We start from the raw sequence: 23,816 nt of genomic DNA on the forward strand, positions 1-23,816 counted from the left end.
GCTTTCTTTTTCTTATTACATAAAGTATAAAAATCTTAAAGACGCCGCACTGTTTAACAAAGAAATTTATGAAGAATATCTGGGAGAATTGAGAGACGAAGCTCAAGCCGAATACGAATGGTACAAAAAAAGAGCGGAATTTGTGGAAGGTGCAAAGGATGTCGTAAAAGGTGTACTTTTAACGGTGGCTGTTGCGGGTTTTGTGCTTATTTTCAAAGCTCCTCCTCCATTCTAGAATTGAAAAATTAAAAAAAAATATATAAAATGTGAAATAAAGAATTTTTTTAAACTTTATATTAAGGACAAAAGTACGTACCCAACAACATTTCCTTCTTTTATTAAAAACAAAGCTCATTTAAAAAAGTGAATATGCTAGTAAAATACAAGTATATGTACATATATGTAAGAACAAAAATCTATTTTTGATTACAGGAAAAAACGCTTCAAACTCTTTTAAACGACATATATTTATATTAGCGGAGCGCAAAAAATTATACGTACCCTAACAAAAATGCACATGAGGGGCACACCCTAGTGTGATAGATTAAAAAACATCGATTTGTGGGAATCAAGAAACAACTATTGTATCAATTGTTTTGAAATATGAAGACATACTTCAGAATACCCAATGAAAAAATTAAAAAAATTGATATCTTTTATTTAAAAAAAACCCCCCCTGCCGTTTTGATTGCGGCCTTCTTCGTGGTTGAAACCTCAAAACGAAAAATTCTCGTTAAACGAAAAGATATTCTCCGCACTCTCCGTATTCTCCTGCGTTAAAAAAATTAAAAGATTGGCAAAATGGCGGCATTTTTTAAAGAAAATTTTAATTTTTGACCCAAAATGATTGTTCATGGGAAATACGATTTTTTTTTTGGTTTTAGCCAATATTTGGTTCCACTTATGCACCAAAACATTCTTTAGTTTCCTGTGTTTTTAATTCGTCCACCAAATGATCTGTCGGTTTAAGTTCCGGTGATAGTGTGGGGCGAATGGAACTGCTTCGGTGCATTATAAAGCAAAACCTCCTTGACATTATAGAATGTGTGCTTTAGGTTATTATCCTGTTGGAAATACCAGACGCTATCAAGCCCCAAATTGATGGCGAAACTTTGCAAATTGCTTGTCGGAAGGTCCAAACGAACACAAGGGTGTATATACGACAAAGTCCAGATTCCCAACTTCATTCGGCGGTATGCATCTCCATACCTTGTCTGAACCACTGCAGTTTTTTCAAAACTGTAATAAAGTTTTCCATAGAAGCTCTTCGTTCGTTTCGCGAAATCGTATTGTTTGTTTGTCATCACAACTGAATAAGTTAAACATGTTTTCATCACTAAAACTTTCCTTTGGCCCATAATTTCCTGTATTTGTCGGTACACCAGTACTTTGAAGTAGAGTCGTTGTTTTGTTAACATCACTTGTAAATAGGGGTTATCCGAGTACGATTTTTCTCTAAAAATGTTTCGAACAGCTCCATAAAGCACTTTAATATTGTATTATTGTATTATGAATTATTACGAATTTCTACGTCTGTATTTTTAAGTTTTTATATACAACTCGTCTGTTGTAAGGCTTAACTTTAGAAGAAATTTTATGTGGATGACCAATTTTCGGCTTAATGGCTTGGTGAGACGTAAAACATATATTTCTTTTTGTTTAAAGATGCCTTCTATGAGCGTTTGGAGCGCACCTATGGAACTGCCCCCTCCACGATATCAAAATCGTGCTTGGCGACTTTAACGCCAAGGTGGGCAAATAAGGTATATTTAGCACAACAGTCGGTAAATTCAGCCTCCACGTAGAAACATCCACAAATCGGTTGAGGATGATCGAATTCGTCGGGGCCCAAAAAATGGATATCTGTAGTACTAGATTCCAGCATAAGAAAAAATAAAAAAAATCAAGCTACCTGGCTATCTACGGATCGAAAAGCCACCAAGCAGATCGATGATGTTGTGATACACGGAAGACACCTCTAAGGTTTCTAGACATTGACTCGGACCATCATCTTGTTGCAGCCAAGATAAACAAAAGAAAGGTTCGACGTTGAAAAGCTGCAATTACAACAGACAGCCGAACGATTTTCTACTCGACTTTGACTCCTGCTCTCTGAGAGCACTCATCAGCAACTCGGTATAACTGAACGGTGGGATGGCATTTCAAGCCCCTTACATACAGCTGCAAACAAAATAATTGGTTTTCGGAAAGGGCAAAAGAACAACTGGGACGATGAGAAGTGCCGTGACATAATTAGGAGAAAGCAGACTGCCTACCTCGCAACGTTACAATCGGTCATAAGACGCGCGAGATGGGATAGATACCGACAGTTGAAGGGGGAAGCGAGACGCATTTGAAGAAATTTCTACAAAAGTGTATAGCTGCTGGCGTACGCCGATGATATTGATATCATTGGCCTCAACAACCTCGCCGTTATTTCTGCTTTCTCCAGAATGGATAAGGAAGCGAAGCGAAATGAGTCTGGTAGTGACCGAGAGCAAGACAAAATATCCCCTGTCATCAAACAAACAGTCGTCGCAATAGACTTGGTTCCCACGTCACTGTTAACTGTCAGAAGTTCGAAGTCGTAGATATTTTCGTCTATTTGTTCAAAGACAACGGCCACGATGGCTAGGTCATGTCCTCCGAATGGACGAAAACATTCCATCTCTGAAAGTATTATACGCAATACCCGCCTTGGGAGGCAGAGAAAGAAGAAGAACTCCACTACGTTGGAAAGACCAGGTGGAGCAAGAACTAACTTCACTTGCTAATATACATTATACTGTTATTATTTATTAGGGTATCAAATAGATAGCACGTCCTTATAGTATTTAATTTGAGTCAACCTGACTGCTTGTCTCCGTACTCATACAATTTTAGTAATCCCTTGGTTTTATAATAACACCTTATATGTATATCTACCATTTAAGCAGTTTTGTTTTAAAAAACAAAAAAAAGCCTTTTGGACTGATATGTGTAAATTGAGCCATTCACAATAGTAAAACTGTTTTAAAATCTTTGAGAGATATGGTAACCTTTAGCATAGGTTGTCTCAAGAGCTACTGTCATTGTGAATGAAGGAAGCTTGAATAAAAATGCAGCAGTTAGCTTAATTTAGCGGAAATCAAACCAACAAACTAAACGGAAATAAGTAGCAACTCTGACAGAATTAGTTAGCATCCCTTTGCGATGTTAAATTCCTATTTAAATACGTTTATTAATGCAACTGACTTGGAATTCAACAGATTAGAATTACTTTGTGCAAAAAATAAATACAACTTTTTGATAAATTATATGTTTTAATGAAAACTTCTATGACCCGAAAATTCTCTAACTTCTTAGCCACCTGCAACAAAAAAAAAACAAAAAGTCATCAGCTTGTTGAAAAATCAAACCCAGTGGTAAAATAACGGCGTAATTTCCACTCAAATGTTCTGTTAAAATGTCCCTGCAAATACTGCCAGTCATTTTGCTTCAACATGAACAAGTGATCTTATCCGAATGAAATGAAACAAAAATTGACAATTTGGCGGCTCTATGCAATGACTGATATTTCAAAATGCTTTACAGTATTACTCTTGTAATGGTGGTTGCCTGACATTGCATCTAGCATCACTCCTATTCACTAGATCCCAGAATTTTGAGTCCTTTCGCTGGTGATCCTTCGCAAAAAAATAGTTTTATTTTCATGTTCTTCTATGGTACGTTCGCTTTGCTCCGTGCAATTCGTCTGTTTAGATAGTTTTCCTGCAATCTATGGCGAACTATCTATCGCAAACTATCTATGCTTATACACTTTTTTGCTGAAACGATTAAGTTTACATAATTACGTTAGTTTGGAACTTCAAATGTCAAAGCTTTACTTTCCATTTAACACAGTAAAATGAAAAATTTGTTTAAATTGTTAATAAATTTTTTTTCACCCCAACTCAACACAAGAAAGAATGCTACAGGTTGGCACACAGACCAAAAAATGAATAGTTGTAGCAACCCTGTATTTAGTATTTATTTTATATGGCATCCATCACAGCATATACCATAGTGGCATCTTCCTACATATTTGTAATGAACAAAGTTTGCTGGTAGCACTTTCAGTTTACTTGTATTCATTGCGAGACAAAAGCAAAACAAACGATTTTTTCTCTCGAATAATTTAACAATTCTATTTTTATTTACACCATAAATTTAAAAGTATTGAAGTGAGTTTTGCAACCTAAACATAAAAAGTGCGCAATAGTTTGAAAGCATACGAGTAAAACAAATATTAGCTTATAGAAACTTAAAATTTCAAGTATAAGTAAGGAGAAGGAAAAAAAGGTAAATTGATTTTACTGAAGGAAGAGTGTACAAAAATATAGATACCTTTTATTAATTCTGGATGTGGAAACAGAAATTACACCAACGATAAAATATACAAAAAATAGAGGTTATTTAAAGACGAAACAGCTGGAGGCCGAAAACTAGGCGCAGTAATGAGTAGTGGTAGTGCGAATTCGGAACGCGCCACCACGGGACAAAATTCGAAGACTGATGGAAATACTGTGGACCGAGTTAATGGATGGCTATCGTTTATTGTACCCAGCATGCAGAGGAAAATCACTAAACTAAACTATGACTTAATAGAGGAATGTAAACGGTGTAAGGAAGACTCGAATTTAACAAAAGGCATACGCGATGAACTTGAAAGGTACGTAAAAATAACATTAATTAATAATCAATACTGAAATAAAATTAATAAAAAACACTAACACTTTCATTAACAACTGTTAAATATTTGGTGGTAATGCAATATTACGGTTCGCTGTAGTTGCATTAATTGAAATAAAAAACAAAACATCTTGTGTATTAAGGTCCCTGAAAACGTTTCTTATATGCTCGCATACCTGCTAATGCCATATGCATACATATCTGTAAAACTTTTATATGTATATCTATATATAAAAGGTTTATATATGCATACATACATATATGTATTTATAAATATATACATGTGTGTATATGGGTATACATGCACGTGTTCGGCATGGCCACAAAATACTGTTGTCTGAATGTTTAAAAATGCATATGATAATTGAATGTAATTTTAAAATAAAAACCAAAAATTATTTAAATGCCATAAATTTACCTGCGTGAAAGACCAGCGATGCATTTGAATATGCACCCGATAGAATTTGAGAATGGTATTGAAGGTGAAACTCATGTATTTCGCGTTTCTTTTTAAATATTTTTCTTTTAACAAAGTTTTTTCGTATAACAAAGTTTTAATATTAAAAGAATTAAAATATATTTTTATGTGGCAGGCATACGAAGTATGTTGCACCCAGAAAGAAACGATTATGAAATTTTTAAAATGACGGGCTGAGTCGATTTAGCCATGTCCATCATTCTCTGATATCGATATGGAAACGTCCTTTTCTCTAAAGCATACAATTGTCATTCTAACTAAACGATTAAAGCCGTGTTATGGAAAATTTTTTTATTTGATCAGATACGTTAACGGAATTTGGCTTGAATTATTGCTTAGGACTACGGTATAATATTTAAAATTATCTAAAAAATTGTTTAGTGCTAATGACTATAGCATATATACATATGTTTGGAAATGTTTGCATTTGTGAAGGGTATTGTAGTTTCTTTATAATCAAAGTTAACGTTTTTTTATATTTATTTTAAGCTACTGCCGTGACATACGTCGGGAAGTCGTTAAGAAAATGCGAAATGGTTGCGCTCCACTCTTTATTGCCTGCAAACGGGGTTGTGTGCCGATTGCGGAATACTTAGTCACTGTATGTGAAGCAGATATTGAACAGCGCGGCTTATATGAGGTACCTGAAGATCATACCTTTCATTATGTTACGCCGCTTTGGTGCGCTGTAGTATCTGGAAAATTGCCGATGGTCAAATATTTAATACGCATTGGCTGTGATATAAATGCAACCTCAGATTCAGGTTCAACGCCGGTACGCAGCGCTTGTTTTATGACACATGTCGAGATCGGTAAGTGTACCGTTACTTTTGCTTTAATAATTATTTGTTAGCGTAATATGAAATAAATATTTACGAAACTAAATTTAATTGAATCAACTGTTAAAATAATACCTATGATCTACAGTACAATATTTGGTCGAGGCTGGCGCCGATATCCAAAAACCCAACATTAACGGTGGCACATGTCTGATCAATTCCGTGCAATCACCACAATTATGTTTATATTTATTGAAAAAAGGCGCTGATGTCAACGCCAAAGATATACAAGAGAAGACTGCCTTACATTATGCCATACAGGAACATAGGTTTGTAAAGTCGAATTTTACACTACTTTTTTTACAAGAGTTTCTTTTTAATTTTGAATAACATAAATAGATTAGAAACTACCAAGTTATTATTGGAACATGGAGCTGATCCATATGTGAAAAGTCGCTACGGTGATGATGCCATGCGCACCGCTTGCATTAAAGGCGCAAGTCAAATTTTCGATTATTTGAAAACACATTTAGAGTACTCACCTAAACGCATGGCCGAGGCTCACGAACTGATTGGTAAGCGAAAACATATTTAATATGTGGGTTGCGATTTATTAAATTCGGGTATTTTGACTAAAAAATTTAAAATTTAATTTTTACGGCCAAACATTTTTTAAAAAAATTGATATTATATTTTTAAATTTAAAATAATGGAATAAGATACATATAAATAATTATTTGTCGTTAGAAACTTGAATAAAAAGCGATAAAAAATTTACATATTGCTAACTTAAACACTGCAATTGAAATTGATTTAATGTAATTAAGGCAAAAAGTGTTAAACCATGTTGACATTTTTTTATTAAAAATAATCTTTTATTATTATTATTTTCAATACGGTGTTTGGGATTAGAAATTTTTTCCTCCTGTTTAGTATACACCTTTTTTAAGCGATTGAATGTTTTTTTTTTTTGTTTTTATTTTTTTTTATCATTTTAGGCTCCACATATTTGGATGAACATAATGAAACTAGAGTGGCGATACTTCATTGGCGATTGGCACATCATATACGCGCTTCACATACACCCTACCTTCGTAAGTATTCGCCTTCATTATATATATTAGTATTATTATAATTAAAAAATAATAATAATAATTTATTTTTAAATTATCTTTATAATATTGTGTGTAGAAAAACTACCAATGGTGCCACTGCGTCCAGCCTATGGTAATGCCATTGAGTTTACAACACTTGAAGAGCTCGACAATATTGCTACCGATGTGGATGCAATGCGTATTCAAAGTTTGTTGATATGTGAGCGTATACTTGGCCTAACGCATAAAGATATGCTCTTCCGTTTAACATTTCGTGGCGCATCGTATGCGGACTCCCTGCAACTACAACGCTGTATCGATTTGTGGCGCCTCTTGCTAGAGGTGCGTGTTACGCATTTCTCAATACTACATTTCGATACGTGTTATGCCGCCCAAACATTAGTACGTCTCATGATCGATTTGCATGAACGTTATTTGCGTAATGTCGAGCTAGAGCATCGCGAAGTAGACATACGTGAATTCTTTGGCGAAGAATTTGAGGATGATGCGGGAAAAGATGAACATTTGCCAGTTTTCGAAGATGTAATTGGTGTTTTCCGCCTACTAAGTGGTACCGTAGCCGAGGCACAACAGCTGTTGCAGATACGGCCGGTGTATCGTAAACAGCAAGAGAATTTCGATCGCATATTAAAATGCATAGCGCATTTAATTTACCTTTTAATTGGTACTTCGGATAAAGCTGACAAAAGAAAAGATGTCTATTATGCTGTCTACGATTTGGTGCATACAAGGGTTCGTAGCGCATGCACTTACGATACGTTGCTGCATTTGTGCGTGTCGCGATTGAATGTCATTAAGAGCGGTTACTTAAGCGATGAGAACCACTTAAACGTAAGTTAATGCGTATTCTTATTGAAATTTGAATATAATAATCGAAAATTTATAAATATTCATGTATTTTTACATATTTTTGCTCTTATGCAGATTGTATTTCCCAACGATATGGTTGTTAAACTATTACTAGATTGCGGTATGAATGTAAATGCTAAAAACGAGGCCAAATCAACGGCCTTACATGTTGCTGTACAACCCTATAATTATAGCAATAGAGTGAGTAAAATGAAAAAAATATTTTTTACTATTATAGACTAATGCGGGTCTTTGAAAGTCGTGAAAGGTGAAAATAATTTAGAAGGTTGAAACCCATTCGAATACATAGATAAGATAAAAAAAACATAAAAGAAAAATCAATTACGAGCGATCTGAGGACTGGAAAGGGAATTTGAATTTAAAAATTTTCAGGGTTATCTTGATTTCCCGCAAAACTGTGAGTTCTATAGAAAAAAGTTTGCCAAATTTTGCAAGTAATGAAAAGACCTACAATTCTTGTTGTTCCCACATAACCTCAAAATTAATGCGAAAAATTCAAATAACCCAGCTTTTGGTTTTTTTTCTTTTTAACAATTTATTATTATTTTTTTTAACAATTTATTATTATTTTTTAACAATTATTATTATTTTTTAACAATTTATTATTATTTTTTTTTATTAAAAATTTTTTTTTACATTTTTTTTTATTTAAAATATTTATTTTTTTCTTTTTATTTTGCCTTAAAATCGATTTTATATCTAAACTATTTATTTTTCCTCTTTATTTTGATTTAAAATCGAAAAACGCTTAAATTTGTAAACGAAATTTCCGTTTTTGTTTTAATCCTGCAACGTCATCCTTAATTTACGCTATAGAAAATGTCGGAAGCAAAAATAAACCAAAATGGATTTTATTATTTTCTTTATTTAATTTTTAGTCAAGAAGTAACGAAATTCATATACATTTTTAATTGTTGTTGTACGGAAAAGCAGAAGAAAATAAATGAGGAAAAGCTGTTAATTGAAAAACGCACATCGTCGTTTTGACGAAGAATGACGGAGCATGGTTAAAGTCGGTAGCATTTTTCTTTGTTTTTCCGATGGTTTAAAAAATGTTTTCACCACCATAGTAAGTTTTCTAAAAAAATGCAAAAAAAGTAATACCCCACTAAATTCAAACCTGCATTTTTGCCTGAAATTGAGTTAAACCGTTCCACGACCTACCACGGATTACCTGTAAATTATTTTTCATTTAATTTTTGCTATTTTATCTTTCCTTTCCAATGGGTTTTATTCTACTATGATTTGTTTTTGCTTACAAATCCTATCTACGCTTGTCTATTCACTTTCAGTAAAAATAACTTTTTCCATTGCTTTTTTACTTTAGATAATACATTTATTATTGGAAAGGGGTGCGGACTTGGATCAACCGAATAAATCAGACGAACGCCCATTTAACTTAATCGCCAGCAATCCCATCAATACAATACCGTTAATCAATTACATGAATCTCAAGTGTATGGCTGCAACTGTAATAAGTAAATATAAAATCCCTTATCGCAATCAATTACCGAAATTGCTCGAGCAATTTGTCAGACAACATGAACCTTGAAAAAATACGTAAATGCCAAAAGCATACATAGGCCTGAATGTAAACATTTTTCAAACGTATTTACCTACCTAATATTATAAAAAAAAATAATAATATTAACAAACCATAAATGTGCATATATACAGACTTCAATAATATGGAAATATAAGTGACCAAATTAAAAAAAAAAAGAAAATAATCAAAGAAAGTATGCTAAAACTCACATTCAATGTTCGAAAACAATAATCCCTTAGACTGACTAGTTTAACGAACTTTAAAAAGCCGTTGTGTAACGAATTTCCTTACACCTCAATTTACAGATATTTTAATGTTGCGTTATTTTTTAAATTACTCATCCACAATACATCATATCAATATAAAATCTACAGCGGCGCACACAACTATAAGTGTGCAACTTTGCATTGCAGTTACCCAAAAAAAAAATTTAGATCGAATTTTCGGTTATTGTTTTCGAACATAGTCATGAATAATACTATGAATAAGCTGATCACAAATATTCATTATACAAGGTTATATTCCTAATTATAATGACAGAAATTTCCCCTAAGTTGTAAATGTAAAACTTGAATAACAAATAGTGTAAGCGCAAAGTAGTGGAACTTCCCTACTGTAGTATATACATACATACTGACATATAATAATTCGAGTTCTAAAATACTTATTACAAAACAATTTATTTACAATTATATCCGTTGAGTTCAACGATAGAACTTAGCATACGAATAATACGATACGATAAAAATCTGTTATATTATACAAACATACATATGAATATGTATACGAGTATATGTATGATATTTGACTCTCATGAGCTTATAAGAAATAGTTACATAAATAGTATAAAAAAATACTACATTACATACTTAACTACATACATGCATATACACAGTATCTTTTAATATACAATACTATAAATGAGAATACATACATACGTACAACATGATATATCTTTTAATATATATACTAAATACATGCATACATATACATTTATAAACTAAATAAATATAAATATTGATGAACAAAAATGATTGTGTGAAGTTATTTTGGCACTTTGGCACTTTGCAGTTTATGAACACCAAGCGGAGACTTAAAAATTTCAAAGAATTTTGTATTCTTCAATGTTTATTTCTTCACAAAATTGCTTATCTCTTTTGCCAACAAAATAATTGGTTTTGTATGTTGCTGGTAGCACTTTGTAACTGTAACAGTTAAGGGTATATTAATTCTAAAGGGAAGACCAAAAAAGACCGTTCCCACGACAGTCGGGTATAAGTTAACGAAACGGAGTCGTATTTTTTTATCCATGCAAGGATTATCAATTCAGCAGCATTCCTCGTAATTACCTGAAGAATGTTTTCTGCCGCTACAACAACAACAACAGCAACAAGCCAAATCTTGTGCACCGAACACTAGCTAACCATTTGCTGCACGCAGAAAGCCTTTAATTAAATATTTGTTTTCAGGTAAGTAATCGGAGTGAGTCGATTAAAATAAAATTATTGAACCAACCGTTACAATTCTTTAACAACTTTCAAAATAGGCTCCTTCTACGTCGATGCAGCGCTGCCAGCGAGATTTCCAAGCATTGAAGGCGTTATGGAAGCCATTCTCGGAATAGCCTTGAGAGCCGAGGTGCATGCTGATTGGATCCCCTCTGTTGTCTCAAAATGCTTGCCTTTCATGGGCCTTTTCAGTCAAGAAAACAAAAATAGGTCTGAGGGGGTTAGGTAGCTGTTCACAAGAAAGGCGATGTGAGTCGGTGTGCAACTTCATTATTATAACTTTCCGGACAAAACCTGCATACTAATATTATAAAAGGAAGAATTTGATCTTTATTCTTTGAATTGAATGTGCTCCGAAAATACTTGACGGATTTGAAAAATTCTTTCTCGATTGGGAAAATATACTCGATCTTCGGTAAATATAGGCTTTATCATATTTTCAAAAAAGTTAGGAATCCTTACTAAAGGAGAAAAAAGGTAATGCAAGGTGTGAAAAAATTATCTAAAAAATTCCTTACATAGCATGTGCTGCTAATACTATTGATTATGCAACAAAGTAATATACTACGATAGTGCAGAACAGATAATTATAAAAAAAATGCCGTGACAGCATATGTATGTCTAACAGTTATAGTTACGTCAGAATAAAATTATAAATAAATAAAAAATTTGCCTATACAAAGGCTTGATTTTGATAGATCAGTTTGTATCGCGGCTGTATGCTGTAGTAGACCGATCTAAAAAAAATTGTTTGTGATTGTACCCTTGCCTTAGACAATAATCTATGCCAAATTTCGTGAAGATATCTTGTCAAATAAAAAACTTTTCCATACAAGGACTTGATTTTGTTGGATTAGCTTGTGTGGCAGCTATATGCTGTAGTGGTCCGCTATCAGCGGTTACGCCATATGAGCAGCTTCTTGAGAAGCAAAACTCGTGTGCAAAGTTACAGAACGATATCTCAAAAACTGAGGGGCTTGCAACGGCGGATTTACCGCAGGCTGAGCCAATGTAGTCTACGACGGCAAATTTTAAGAAGCACAAAACAAAAATACAAATATATAGTGCTACAGACATTATACTAAATGCTTAACGCCTCTACATGGACAATTGCCAAACGCCTTGCAATCAAATGTATTGAATTTCAGCGGTCAGTAGAGGGCAATATTGAAAAGACTGCAGGCGACAAATCTGTGAAGCCGCCACTGGGAACTTCTTAAAATGCTGTGGCAAATTTAATATGCCCTGTTCGAGGTATAATTACAATAATAACAACACACATACGCAAAAATCATTTTATCATTTTTTTTTATTTTTAATTGAGCGCGTCGCTTAGTTGTTCAGCGCACGCATTTATGGATTGGTGAGTAAACTGCAGCACGTTTGTTAAATGTTATACTTTTGTTATGTTATGAAAGCTCTCACCAAACCTACGCTCAGCGACTTCTTGCACTCAACAGGTTGAAGTGAAAAAGCCCAAATATTGGACAATCAGTCGTTGCGGAAACATTGACGAGGTTGTGAGTCAAAAGCATTGTCGCTAATACACGGAAAACAGTGGTGAAACCGACATACACAGACAGCATATCGTTTTTTTTTTACTGTAACACTGCGTACGCATATACAAACGAACGCACACAGCTACACGCCGTATACAGTGCCAAGCAGCGCGCATGCGTCGCTGACATTGCTACATTATATACACGGGTTTTGGGCGCTGTTGGGCGGCTAAGCATTCGTGTGGACAGCGGCAATGTTTGAGTGTTGGTGTTGGCGTCGATCATAGCGAACGCTTTACTCGTATTACCTTGTGTTTGCTACGTTAAACGCTCATGCAGTTAATACATACATATGTATGTATGTATATGCCGTTGCGTGTCTATGTGAAAGTGAATCATAGCTTCAAAGTATGTGTGGTTAACAATTTTAATTAATTTTGTTTTCCTTTATTTTATTTTATTTAATTTGGTTTTGCGAGTAAAGCGGAAAAATTTCAAAAATATAAACACCAATTTAAACGAAATTCAGTGAGCGGTTTGCTACGGCGGTGATATGTGTTCATTGGCAGCGCGCAAAAGCGGAAATTGTGACGACTGCAAAGCGGTGCGGCCACGCAGTCATCAAATTTGCAGTGACAAACCGAATGATCGCCGCGGAAATTTGCGCTTAAATGAGAAAATTTGGCTGACAGTCCTACTGCTGGCAGCGTGTTTGCTGCACTGCAGCCGTAAGTATACAAAAACAAAAGGAAAAGTGGCAAAAAACATTACAAGTGGATTAAAATAAACCAGCAGCCATGTGTGCGTGTGTGTGTGAACTGCTGTGCATTTAAGTTTCATTTGGCCGTGTTTATTTGATTTTCGCTAGAGTTAGTGTCTAAGCTGCTAAGAAAGTGTGGTAACTGTAACAATAGCGAAATTCCAATTCACTTTCAAAGCAAAACCTGTGAAACTGGTGGCGTGGAACGAATAAGTTGTTCGACAGACATGTGCGAATGCACCTACTACATACATACATATGTACATATGTATATACATACATACATATGCGGCACACTCTTTTATGCATATATTTTAGGTAGATTCGCGTAGATTTAGGAACAAAGAAAACAAAAAAAAATAATAAAAAATTAAAAAAAAAAATAAAAAAATTAAATAAATAAAAAAAATTTAAAAAAATAAAAATTAAAAATAAAAAAACTTGCGAACTGCTGGAAAAATAATGTAAATAAGTGGCATTCAGTAATAAGAATTTTACAAACAAAAGAGAAAACCCATGCAAACACACGCAGTGTATATGTACATATGTATGCATGCTAAAAAATACATAGAGACATTGTTAAAAACAAAGCTAGAAGTAAATAAATGCAGTGCACTTTAATTATGCATTTCCATGAGCACTTTGCAAGTTTGTGTCTTAACTCTTTTCATTTCAAAGGCATTTACTTCAGAATTGGCAGCGCTGACTTTGTAATTTTGTATAAGCACTTCCCCAAAATTTAAAAGAGACCAACAAATATACGAAAATTTTACGCTTATTTCTGTATTTATTCCAAAAAAAAAGAAAAAGAAAACAGCCATGAGTCATGCCAAAGAATGGTATATTTGGCGTAGTTGTGTGTGTGTTTGTTTGTTATTTTAACAAAGGCCGCTCAGCTTGCTTGTTTCCTCACCTTCGTACAGTATGTGCTAAAAATATCGGGTATATGATTTTAGTTCGTAGTAGGCGTAAATGTTTTACTGAAATCAATATTTCTACATATTTTATTAATTAATATAATAGTAGTGTGGTATATCTTAAATAAATTAATTTTCAAATTTTTTATTCTAAATATCAGAATGGTAAAAAGTAATTGTAATCCCAAATTTCGGATTAAAAAAAATATGTTAATCACAAGTTTCAAAATTTTTCAAAAAGCGTTGCAAATAATGCATTGAAAAATATTTGCAATAACATTTAAATTCATTTTTTTTTGTGTAATGCCGAAAATTTTATTAAAATTATTATCAAACTTTGTATTTTAAATATCGAAATGGAAAAAAATAATTGTAATCACAAATATCGGATAAAAAAATTTCAAAATTTTAAATTTTTCGTACTTACATACGTACTTCGTGTTTTCAACCAGTTTGAGCTATGTTAGAGCTCTAGAGCAGTGGTCGCTAAACTTACATGTAAATTATTTGCATTTTATCAATTTTTAATACTGATTTTGAGTTTAAAAATTCAAATTCAAATTTATAATGCCGATTTTCAAATTTAATTTGGGTTTGAAAATTGAATTTTCGAAATTATTTTCAATTTTGGAATTTAAAATTTAATTTTTGAAACTATTTTCCAATTTTGGAATTGAAAATTTAATTTTTAAACCAAAATGTTGTAATCAAAAATTAATGAAATGCGTTAAATTTTTTTACCAAAACTTTTAATTGAATAATAATTAATAGGCACACTTTGTTTGAAATTTACAAAAAGAAAAATATTTTTTTTTTTTATATTTTTGTAGGTTCTGCCTATGAAAATAACAAAATTAAATTTTAGATCGATTTCTCAAATAGTTTTTGAGTAAGAGCATTCTAAAGTTGATTTTTAATCAGCTTTTTCTTAAAATTACATTTCGATTATTCTTTATCTCTTTTACCGCAGACATCGCTTACGCGGTTTAATAGCCGAGTTTACATTACAAGAACGCGCCATTCGTACTTCCTTTTCGCTATTTAGTGCCAATTGGAGATTCCAAGTGTAACCAGGTCCTTCTCCAACTGGTCTTTCCAACGGGATGGAGGTCTTCCCCTTCCTCTGTAGAATTTGGTCTTTGTTTGTCCAGAGACGACTTTACTTCTTAATTTCCTACTAGGTTCGAAGTATCACCTGTTGGCAAGAGTTATTCTGCGTTGGTTTTCGTTGCAGGCATTATTTTTGGTTTTAATACTGGTTCCAAAATAGAAGAAATTATCTACGATTTCGAAGTTATGACTGTCAACAATGACGTGGGAGCCAAGCCGTTAATGCGACGACTCGGAGAGGTCCTTTCCGATGCTGACGGAGCTTTTGATATTGCTCAACGTTAGTCTCACAGCCAATTTAGTTTTGCGGGGATACTAAATTCATTCACATAATAGGGCATAAGGGCAGCTCCTTTTCGTGCTGTCAAAAGCAGCTTTAAAATCGGAGGTGGACTTTAATCTTTCACAAATATGTACGCTCGATAGAACTTTATTATCATTTTGATTACTCTGAGAGCAATAATTTATTCTTCATATAACGGCCTCCCCAAGGACTTTTGAATTTCAGGAGGGCAAAAAAGATTAAATCCTTGGGTAAAATTCATATTTTTTAAAAGCCACCATTTGGTAAACTTTCAGTACTATTTCGAATACTTATAAAATATGTTGCCTACATTTAGGATGATATTGGAAAGTGACGGCAAATCAATAAAATAATTTTGAAATATACTAAAAATACATAAATATTAGAAATATATAGCTATTATTTATACAAATTATTAAATTTTCAGTGGCCATTGAAGATGAAGAGGATGGTCCATACCGTGGAAAATATTTAGGCAAAATTAATTCATATCATCACCAGGTGAGTGAAATGAAAAAAAAAACGCTTCACACAACTGTACAATCTTTCATTAAAATTATTCACTTTAAACTTTCAAGGTATCAGGCGATGTGTATGCCGTTAATGAGTACACCTTTCTCATAATCGGTTTCAATTACGATGGCAATGGCGCTGATACATTCTTTTGGGCTGGCGCTTCCAATCGTCCCGGTCCACAGGGTTTCATTGTGCCAGATGAATTCGGCAAGTATGTATTAAATGGATCAATAAGCCTAAGCACTGTTACAATTTAATTTATTTGTTTTTTAAATATTTGCAGAACTAACATACTAGATCGTTATCATAACAAGGATTTCACGCTATCACTGCCCGATCGAAAGAAAATAACCGAAATTAAATGGTTAGCCGTCTACGATCTGAACAATCAGAATAACTTCGGAGATGTTTATATACCGGAAGAATTCGAACCGCCACGTGCACAAGCGGGCGGTACTTTCTCACGCCGCAGTCACAATGTCAGCAGCAGTGCTCTCGAGATGCTCGACTCTAAGACGATACGCATTAAAGATTTCACTTACGATGGACTGGGTAAGCGTACGTTCTTTTGGGCCGGTGTGGGTGCACAACCGTCTAGTCGTGGCAGCAAGATACCCGACGAAATGGGATAGTGAGTATTTGTAGTAAAATGTGATATTACATAATCGACTAAAAACTTGTCTATATTTTATGTAGCTTGGATCCGATACGGAAATATGAGAAAGAGACTATCACGCTAGAGTTACCCGGTGATAAGACGATTTTTGACATCGATTGGATTAGCATATACGATTTAGCAGATAATGAGAATTTCGGACATGTTTTAATAGCCGACAACCTAAATGTACCACCATCGTTAGTGAAGATAACGCCCTATGAATTCTCGCTGCCAAATTGTCGGCAATTGCATAAGAATTTGCAAGTCTCCTGGGAGGTATTTGGCCCACAAATAACATTACAGCTATCCGGTCAGGTGGAAAAGAATGATTACATGTCCTTTGGTATATCCGGTTCAGACACCTCAAGTCAAATGATTGGCGCCGATGTGGTTGTGGCATATATCGACGATATACGCGGCTATTCCGCAGACTACAATATTACTTCCTTGGCGCCGGTAATAGAGTAATGTAATGATAATACAAAAATTATATTCATTAATTTGACATTTTAGTGCGTGCAAGTGTTGGGTCAAAATAAGGGCGTTTGTCGTGATGATGTAGTCGGCGGTTTGGACAGTTTTCAGCTTAATACTTATAGCCGTAAGGACGGTATAAATACAATTACTTTTCGGCGAACTCTGATATCATGTGAGTACTCGCCAGTTATGATATGATGTGTTTAAAATTAAAAAATTTAAAATTTACAATTTATTATTAGCGGATCCGGGTGATAAAGAAATACGTCTAGACAAAAGTAATTATGTGGTGTGGGCCTTGGGAGAATTGGACTCTAATTCGGAACCGGCATTTCATTTTGTATATCCCAAAAGTGATATACTCATCGATTTCAATACAACCGAGCCGATAAATGACTGTTTTAGCTTTACAAGGGCACCCGAGACACCCATACAGATATGGGAACGTGTGCGCTTACATGATCCGTGAGTACCACATTGTAACTGTGTATATTGTAAAAAATATTTTGGTGCTATTTTCTTTGTACACTTTCAGTACCCTGCGCACTTTTAATGCATATCTTGGACCCTCGGGCGGTCTGCGTGGCTACCAAGGTATTACTGGACACGTGTCTAGCGGTCTTGCTTGGTACATTAACGGATATATGACGCCTGAGCTGTATTTGAAGCGTGGTCTTACATACGCCTTCAAGGTATTTGTAGTTTTGAAATAAATCATTATAAAGTGAAGAATATATATGAGTATATAACAATTATCATATTTAACAGGTACGCGGTGGCAACAATCCACATTCGCCAGAACATTATCATCCAATGGTTATAACTGATGAACCTCATGGCGGCTTCGATCGTCTTAGCGACGCAAAGCAAAGTGAAATCCGTGTACTTGCCGGTGTTGAATTCACACGCCGCGGTCGCCCCAAACCTACTGCAGCCGGTCCATTATGCCTCTCCAAATATCCGCTCAGCTATGATCGTCGTTTGGATGATAATTTTCCTAGTTTCAAGAAATTCAATCGTTCACTAATTAGTATTTGTCCCAATGAAGAGCCCGCCATTTTGGAAATCACGCCAAATATTACATGGCCCGATACTGTATATTATAATAGTTTCACACATGCCAACATGGGTTGGAAAATTCATATTATTGACAGTTTTACAAATATACGAAATGGAGCACTACAAAATGCCGTTACGTTTCCCTGTCATTTGGGACTGTTATTATTGTGTGTGCAAATTCTCATTAAATTAATACGTGATCAATGATTGAAAACGAAGAAAAAGCACAAATATGCTCCTGCGCTTCATGTAAAACTCTCCGAAAAGAGCAGTCCTTAAACGAGTTAGTGCAACATAAAAATTAAATGCCTTTTCACATTAAATAACTGACTGATTTCAATGTATTTAATAATTTCACTCATTATGCATAAAGACAGCAACTCATACATATTCGCGTGATTATAAATGCATATTTTTATATATGCACATAGAGGTATATTCACCGATCCGATAGTCACGTTTAGTCTGTATAAATACTTCAAAAACTTCGCAGAGTCTTATTGTAAAAGTCACAATGTATTGTAGTTTAGCGCATTTCTATGTAAATAAATGAACTATTGATATATAAAAAGATATGTATTTTTCTGTTTGTTAATAAATAGTAGGTAATTGTATAATTTATGACACTTATAAAAGTAACTTACCGGAAAATATATTCCACCAAAGGATTGTAAAAGGTTATAACGATTGTATTCGCAAGTCTCACTGATTTAGTATGTATTTGCATACTTCACAATGTGACAATGCCACTATCACTCAGTAATTTATTAAACACTTTATTTGCAGAGCCACACTTTTAAACTAAACGATGTTATTTTACGCCATAAATTAATTCAATTTTATTACTGGCGCGTTTTAACAGATGTTATAACTCGTTTGCAATGGCGGAAAGTAACGAAAATGTTACACAGTGCGATCTAAAACATGAATAGACAATTTTTCTGAATTTCTAAAGTCTTAATTTTATTTTCTACATCAACTACTTCCCGTTAGTTTCAACTGCTTTTGACATTCCGCCATTACAATTTCTATCAACACTTTCGTTCCTAGCTCGCCCAAAAACCACTAATTTGCATTTACTCACAAATTGAACGCTTAATTAATAACATTTAGAACGAATATGAAATTTACTGGAGTAAATTAAACAAGCAAAGATTTTTTCTTATAATTTATCACTGTTTTAGTTATAAAAACCAAATTTCATAAGTTTCTTAACTAACACTTTTAAATTGGCAACTAACTAGTTGAAAATAGCGGAAACTAACGAAAAGCAAATTGGTTACAGATGCAGGGTTGCACTTAAATGATATACATAAAGTATATTAATATTATTTGTAATATATAAATATTATTAAAATACTAATTAAATCTTCAATAAAATGTTCGATGTAAAAAATAAGCAGTTGAAGTTAACTTAAAACCGAATGATATTTAACCATTTTTATTACACTCTAAACATAAATATGTTCTTGTTCACCTGCAACCCTATTTCCGTTTCTCGTTTTCTTTCTAATTCTATCTTTCATTAAGCTATACGGATGCTAATTACTAACTTATTATTTTATTATATTTCTTAAACAAATGGATTTTAAATATTTGTGTTCTATATAAAAATTGGAATATTTAGTGCGGGTAATAGAAAAAAAGTAAGTAAATAATGCTCTATAATGAATGAGCTCTATTAAAAAAAATTGTGTCGTTCTGAAAAGTTATCCTGTGAAAGGAAGCTAAGTAGTAACGAGTAGTTACAGTGCAAGTCGCTATTAGTTGACATTTTTATTTTTTCAAATTGCACTCTCAAAAGCTTATTGCGTTCATTCAAATGTAAAACAAGTAAAAATGTGTTATAATATGTGCAAATTTTAAAAGAATATAAATGTGCATTGCCCGTGATTAATAAAAATATTGAATGAAAAAGTAAATGGCGGCTATATTCAAGAGAAAATAATTTTGATGTGGAGTCGTGGAGTTTGTTAGGAGTCAATTTGTAACATATAGAACACACGTAAGTACAATAATATAACAAATTTCAACTAATAATTCAAATATAATATGACCTTATAAATATTTCATTCCTATTCCATGTTTTTATACCCTAAACAGGCTATATTAAGTTTGCCACGAAGTTTGTGACACCCATAAAGAAACGGCGGCGACATAAACATTATGAGCTGTGTGGATTTAGGCGTATCTGTCGGTCCGTCTATCTATATATTCGCGCACTATTCTCTCAATTTTTGAGATATCGATTTGCATATGTTCTTGTATGGAAATATATTTTATTTGACAAGATATCTGCTGAAAATTTCTTCAAGGCAACGGTACAATCTCCGAAGAAATTGTTCAGTTCGGATTACTGTAGCATATATGTATGTACATAGATGCCATACGAAGTGATCGATTAAAATCAATATGAAGATCTGTTCATACCTTTTTATGCTATAAGAAATATACTTGTGAAGGTTATTATGGCATTATAAGGTTTCAGAATTTTTCATAAATGGAAAATATCAATCTCTCTGCACTTTGTGTGAATTGTTAAGTGAAGACAGCTCTATCGCATCCCAATGATTATTTAGCAATTGAATTTATCGCAACAGTCAATGAATACTTTTTAGTTGACCTTACCATTTAAATTGATAAAGTGACAAACCCATTTACATATATTATTTCCACACCAGGCATTAACTACCTTATTAGAAAGCCCCTTTTTCGAATATAAACTGACAATAGTATTAATGTTAATAACATTCGCACTTTATTGTGATTTTCAGCATCATAACATTTTATGAATTATAATATAAATTTTGTTTGCAATTTTCTTTATTATTTGTTGTTTTCTAAATACTTAATTATTAATAATGCTGGCTCTGTTTTTTAGCGCGTTTAAATGTTTTGGTGCTGCAAAAATATTTTCAATGTTTCTTGTTCATGGCCTTACGACTTATCTAACAAGTCTTGTTTCATTTTATTATGCTTGTTGTTGTGTGCAGATGCAATAGTTGTCAATTAATTATTCTATTATAGTTTTTTTTTAGTTTTTCTTTTTATGGTTTTTTTTATATATTTTATATAAACTGATAACTGAACTGCATTCTTTCGTTAACGTTTTACTTACATACATACACATACCTTATAAATTGAGAAGCACTGCATTTTTGAGTAAATTATATATAATGTATATATGTTTCTAATTATACCATATATTTGCTTTTTTCGTATATACATACAATAATGTATACATCTGTATATAACATGATAATTTAATATTTAGAATAATACATATACATACATACATACTATAGCTAAATATCTTGTATTTACGGTTTATTGATGCACATGCATAATTAGCCTTACTGCTGCTGCTATACTGAATATTCAAAGCATGAAGAGTTTAAACAATAAATTTTATAAATTACAATAAAGTTGCACGAGTTTAAATGCTAGTTGCAGATTTTATAGAAAAAAACAAAATATATTTTAAATTTTCAAAAATGTGAATTAGAAGTTATTAATAATGAGACAAATTATCAGCAAAAACCAAAGAAATATTGATACAAAAATACATACAAACAAATTATACACCTTTGCCAACTTATGATTACACAACTTTTGCTATTTCCATTTTGTGGTTTGTGGAAGAGCATTTCGGCACACTATGAAAAAATGTATATTAAAAACTTTGGAATCCACTAACAGCTATTTATGCATTTTAATTGAAATATATATTCTTCGAAAATGGTAATAAAGCATGGTTTAGTTTTCTGTCAACAAATTTACACATAAATATTAGCCAATATTTAGAAGTGTTGTTTCACTTAAGAAAGTGTTTTGAATAAAATTGTTTTTCTAAACTCCCTACAAAATCTAGAAAACTTTTGTAAATGAAATTCATGTGCAAACAATATTAAATGTTGCTGTTGTGGTACTTAAGTAGTATATTATTTCCATATACAGCATAACGCTGGATTTGGTATTTGACTGCATATATGTAAATACCAGCAATTTTTATTACAACAGTCCGAAATATACCGGGATTATATCCGGATTTTACTGTTATTTCGAGGGTTTCACCCTGTTTCCATCGAAAACAAAGCAAAAAAAAATTTTTTTTTTAATTTAAAAAAAAATTTTTTAAAAAATTAAAAAAAAATTAAAAAAGCAATAGAAAAAATACAATTTAATTAAAAAAAATCTATGTTAACAGCGCGTAGTTAGCAATTCTCAGTGGTTCCACATTAAGCACACAACAACTATCCAAACTGAATACAGCAGTAAGCAAAAAAAAAGCTTAAAGAACATATAATTTGAATAACAAATTTTTGCAATTTTGACAGCTTTTACATTTCGCTTTCGTTGCTATTTCACTTTGCATTCGTTTTATATTTCATGAGTTTGGGTTGTTGTGGAAACTAAATCCAAATAGTTTATTTAAACGCCATTTATGCAGCTTGCCGAATTTTACGCTATTTAAATATGCATGTACATATATATCTAGTAAAGTAATTAATTTAATATTACAAACAAACATGTAACTTAAATGTTTCAAATATAATGTTAACCACAAATATTCACTTTCATACGACTTACGCTACTAATAATGACATATAATGTCATTTCGTTTATTTCTATGTTTATTTTTTTCACAAGTTATCAATAATTTGTTAGCTTATTGTGACTATTGCAACTTGCTTTTGCATTTATTTTTGTATTATATTTAGTTTTATTTGCATCAAAAAATTTTGTTTGTTAATTTTTAATTACATGCTTTCGTTTCTTTTAAATTAATTTCATTTTTCGTTTTTAATAAGTATTTGATTACTTAAGCGCATGGACATAATGATCATTATTTAATATTTAAAAACGTTTTTGTCTTAATTAATTGCGAGAACACGCAATGACGTTGAAAATTAATCTGAGTAAAGTTTGAATTTAATGAAATGATGCATATAATGTGTGTAATTTCTCTTCGTTCTTTTTCATTCGCGTAGGCTTTTAAATGTCTAACTCATATTTTTTTGCTTTCAAATTTAGTTCTGGCTATTCAAGCGCGTCGTTATGATCATTATACGTTTCAACACTATGCTCACTGCTTTGCGCCGGTACTCAACAAAAATGTGAGTAACACCAATTATTTGTGTATTTATATCTCCTGTTTTTCCTCTTCACTGCTGTGCCAATATTAAATATAATATTGAAATCAAAACAAAATTATGTTAAAGAAGAATATTTCACTAACTTTCCTTCCTTTTCTTGTTTTTGCTTTGCTTTGGCAGATTTTTGTGGAATGAAAATGTTCACAGAAATACAAACTGGCCGCAGAAAACCCCAAAAGTGTAAATTAGACGTCACAACACTTACTTTTACGCAGCAAAATAATAAGAGCACATTTTTTACAAACGTCTTAACCGCTTTATATATAGTAAAAAAAAAAAAATACATTAACCGTAAAATATATATAATTTCTGTATTGTGTTGTGGAGAAAAATATGAAATCGTTAGATCTGGCC

General features: G+C 32.7%; 2 protein-coding genes across 3 annotated transcripts; both read left to right on the top strand.

Moving 5' to 3' along the window:
- The first annotated feature begins 4,108 nt into the window (after window positions 1-4,108).
- On the top strand, window positions 4,109-10,444 carry LOC120777334 (protein fem-1 homolog C). 2 transcript variants are annotated; one of them, XM_040108580.1, is made up of 9 exons: window positions 4,109-4,320; window positions 4,394-4,690; window positions 5,678-6,000; window positions 6,116-6,296; window positions 6,367-6,542; window positions 6,966-7,061; window positions 7,159-7,913; window positions 8,007-8,132; window positions 9,280-10,444. In XM_040108580.1, exons 2-9 carry the CDS (start codon window positions 4,476-4,478, stop codon window positions 9,502-9,504), a joined length of 2,097 nt encoding a protein of 698 aa, XP_039964514.1. In that variant the 5' UTR covers window positions 4,109-4,320; window positions 4,394-4,475; the 3' UTR covers window positions 9,505-10,444. The 2 variants fall into 2 exon arrangements, with proteins under 2 accessions (XP_039964514.1, XP_039964523.1); XM_040108589.1 differs by having other exon boundaries at window positions 4,109-4,690.
- A 2,551-nt stretch (window positions 10,445-12,995) lies between these two features.
- LOC120780744 (protein Skeletor, isoforms B/C) lies at window positions 12,996-18,830 on the top strand. The gene is made up of 9 exons (XM_040113004.1): window positions 12,996-13,233; window positions 16,024-16,097; window positions 16,175-16,323; window positions 16,396-16,743; window positions 16,809-17,226; window positions 17,284-17,419; window positions 17,490-17,712; window positions 17,783-17,939; window positions 18,016-18,830. Exons 1-9 carry the CDS (start codon window positions 13,059-13,061, stop codon window positions 18,511-18,513), a joined length of 2,178 nt encoding a protein of 725 aa, XP_039968938.1. The 5' UTR covers window positions 12,996-13,058; the 3' UTR covers window positions 18,514-18,830.
- Window positions 18,831-23,816: the final 4,986 nt, after the last annotated feature.

Source organism: Bactrocera tryoni, chromosome 1, assembly GCF_016617805.1.
Source record: "Bactrocera tryoni isolate S06 chromosome 1, CSIRO_BtryS06_freeze2, whole genome shotgun sequence".
Classification (NCBI taxonomy): domain Eukaryota; kingdom Metazoa; phylum Arthropoda; class Insecta; order Diptera; family Tephritidae; genus Bactrocera; species Bactrocera tryoni.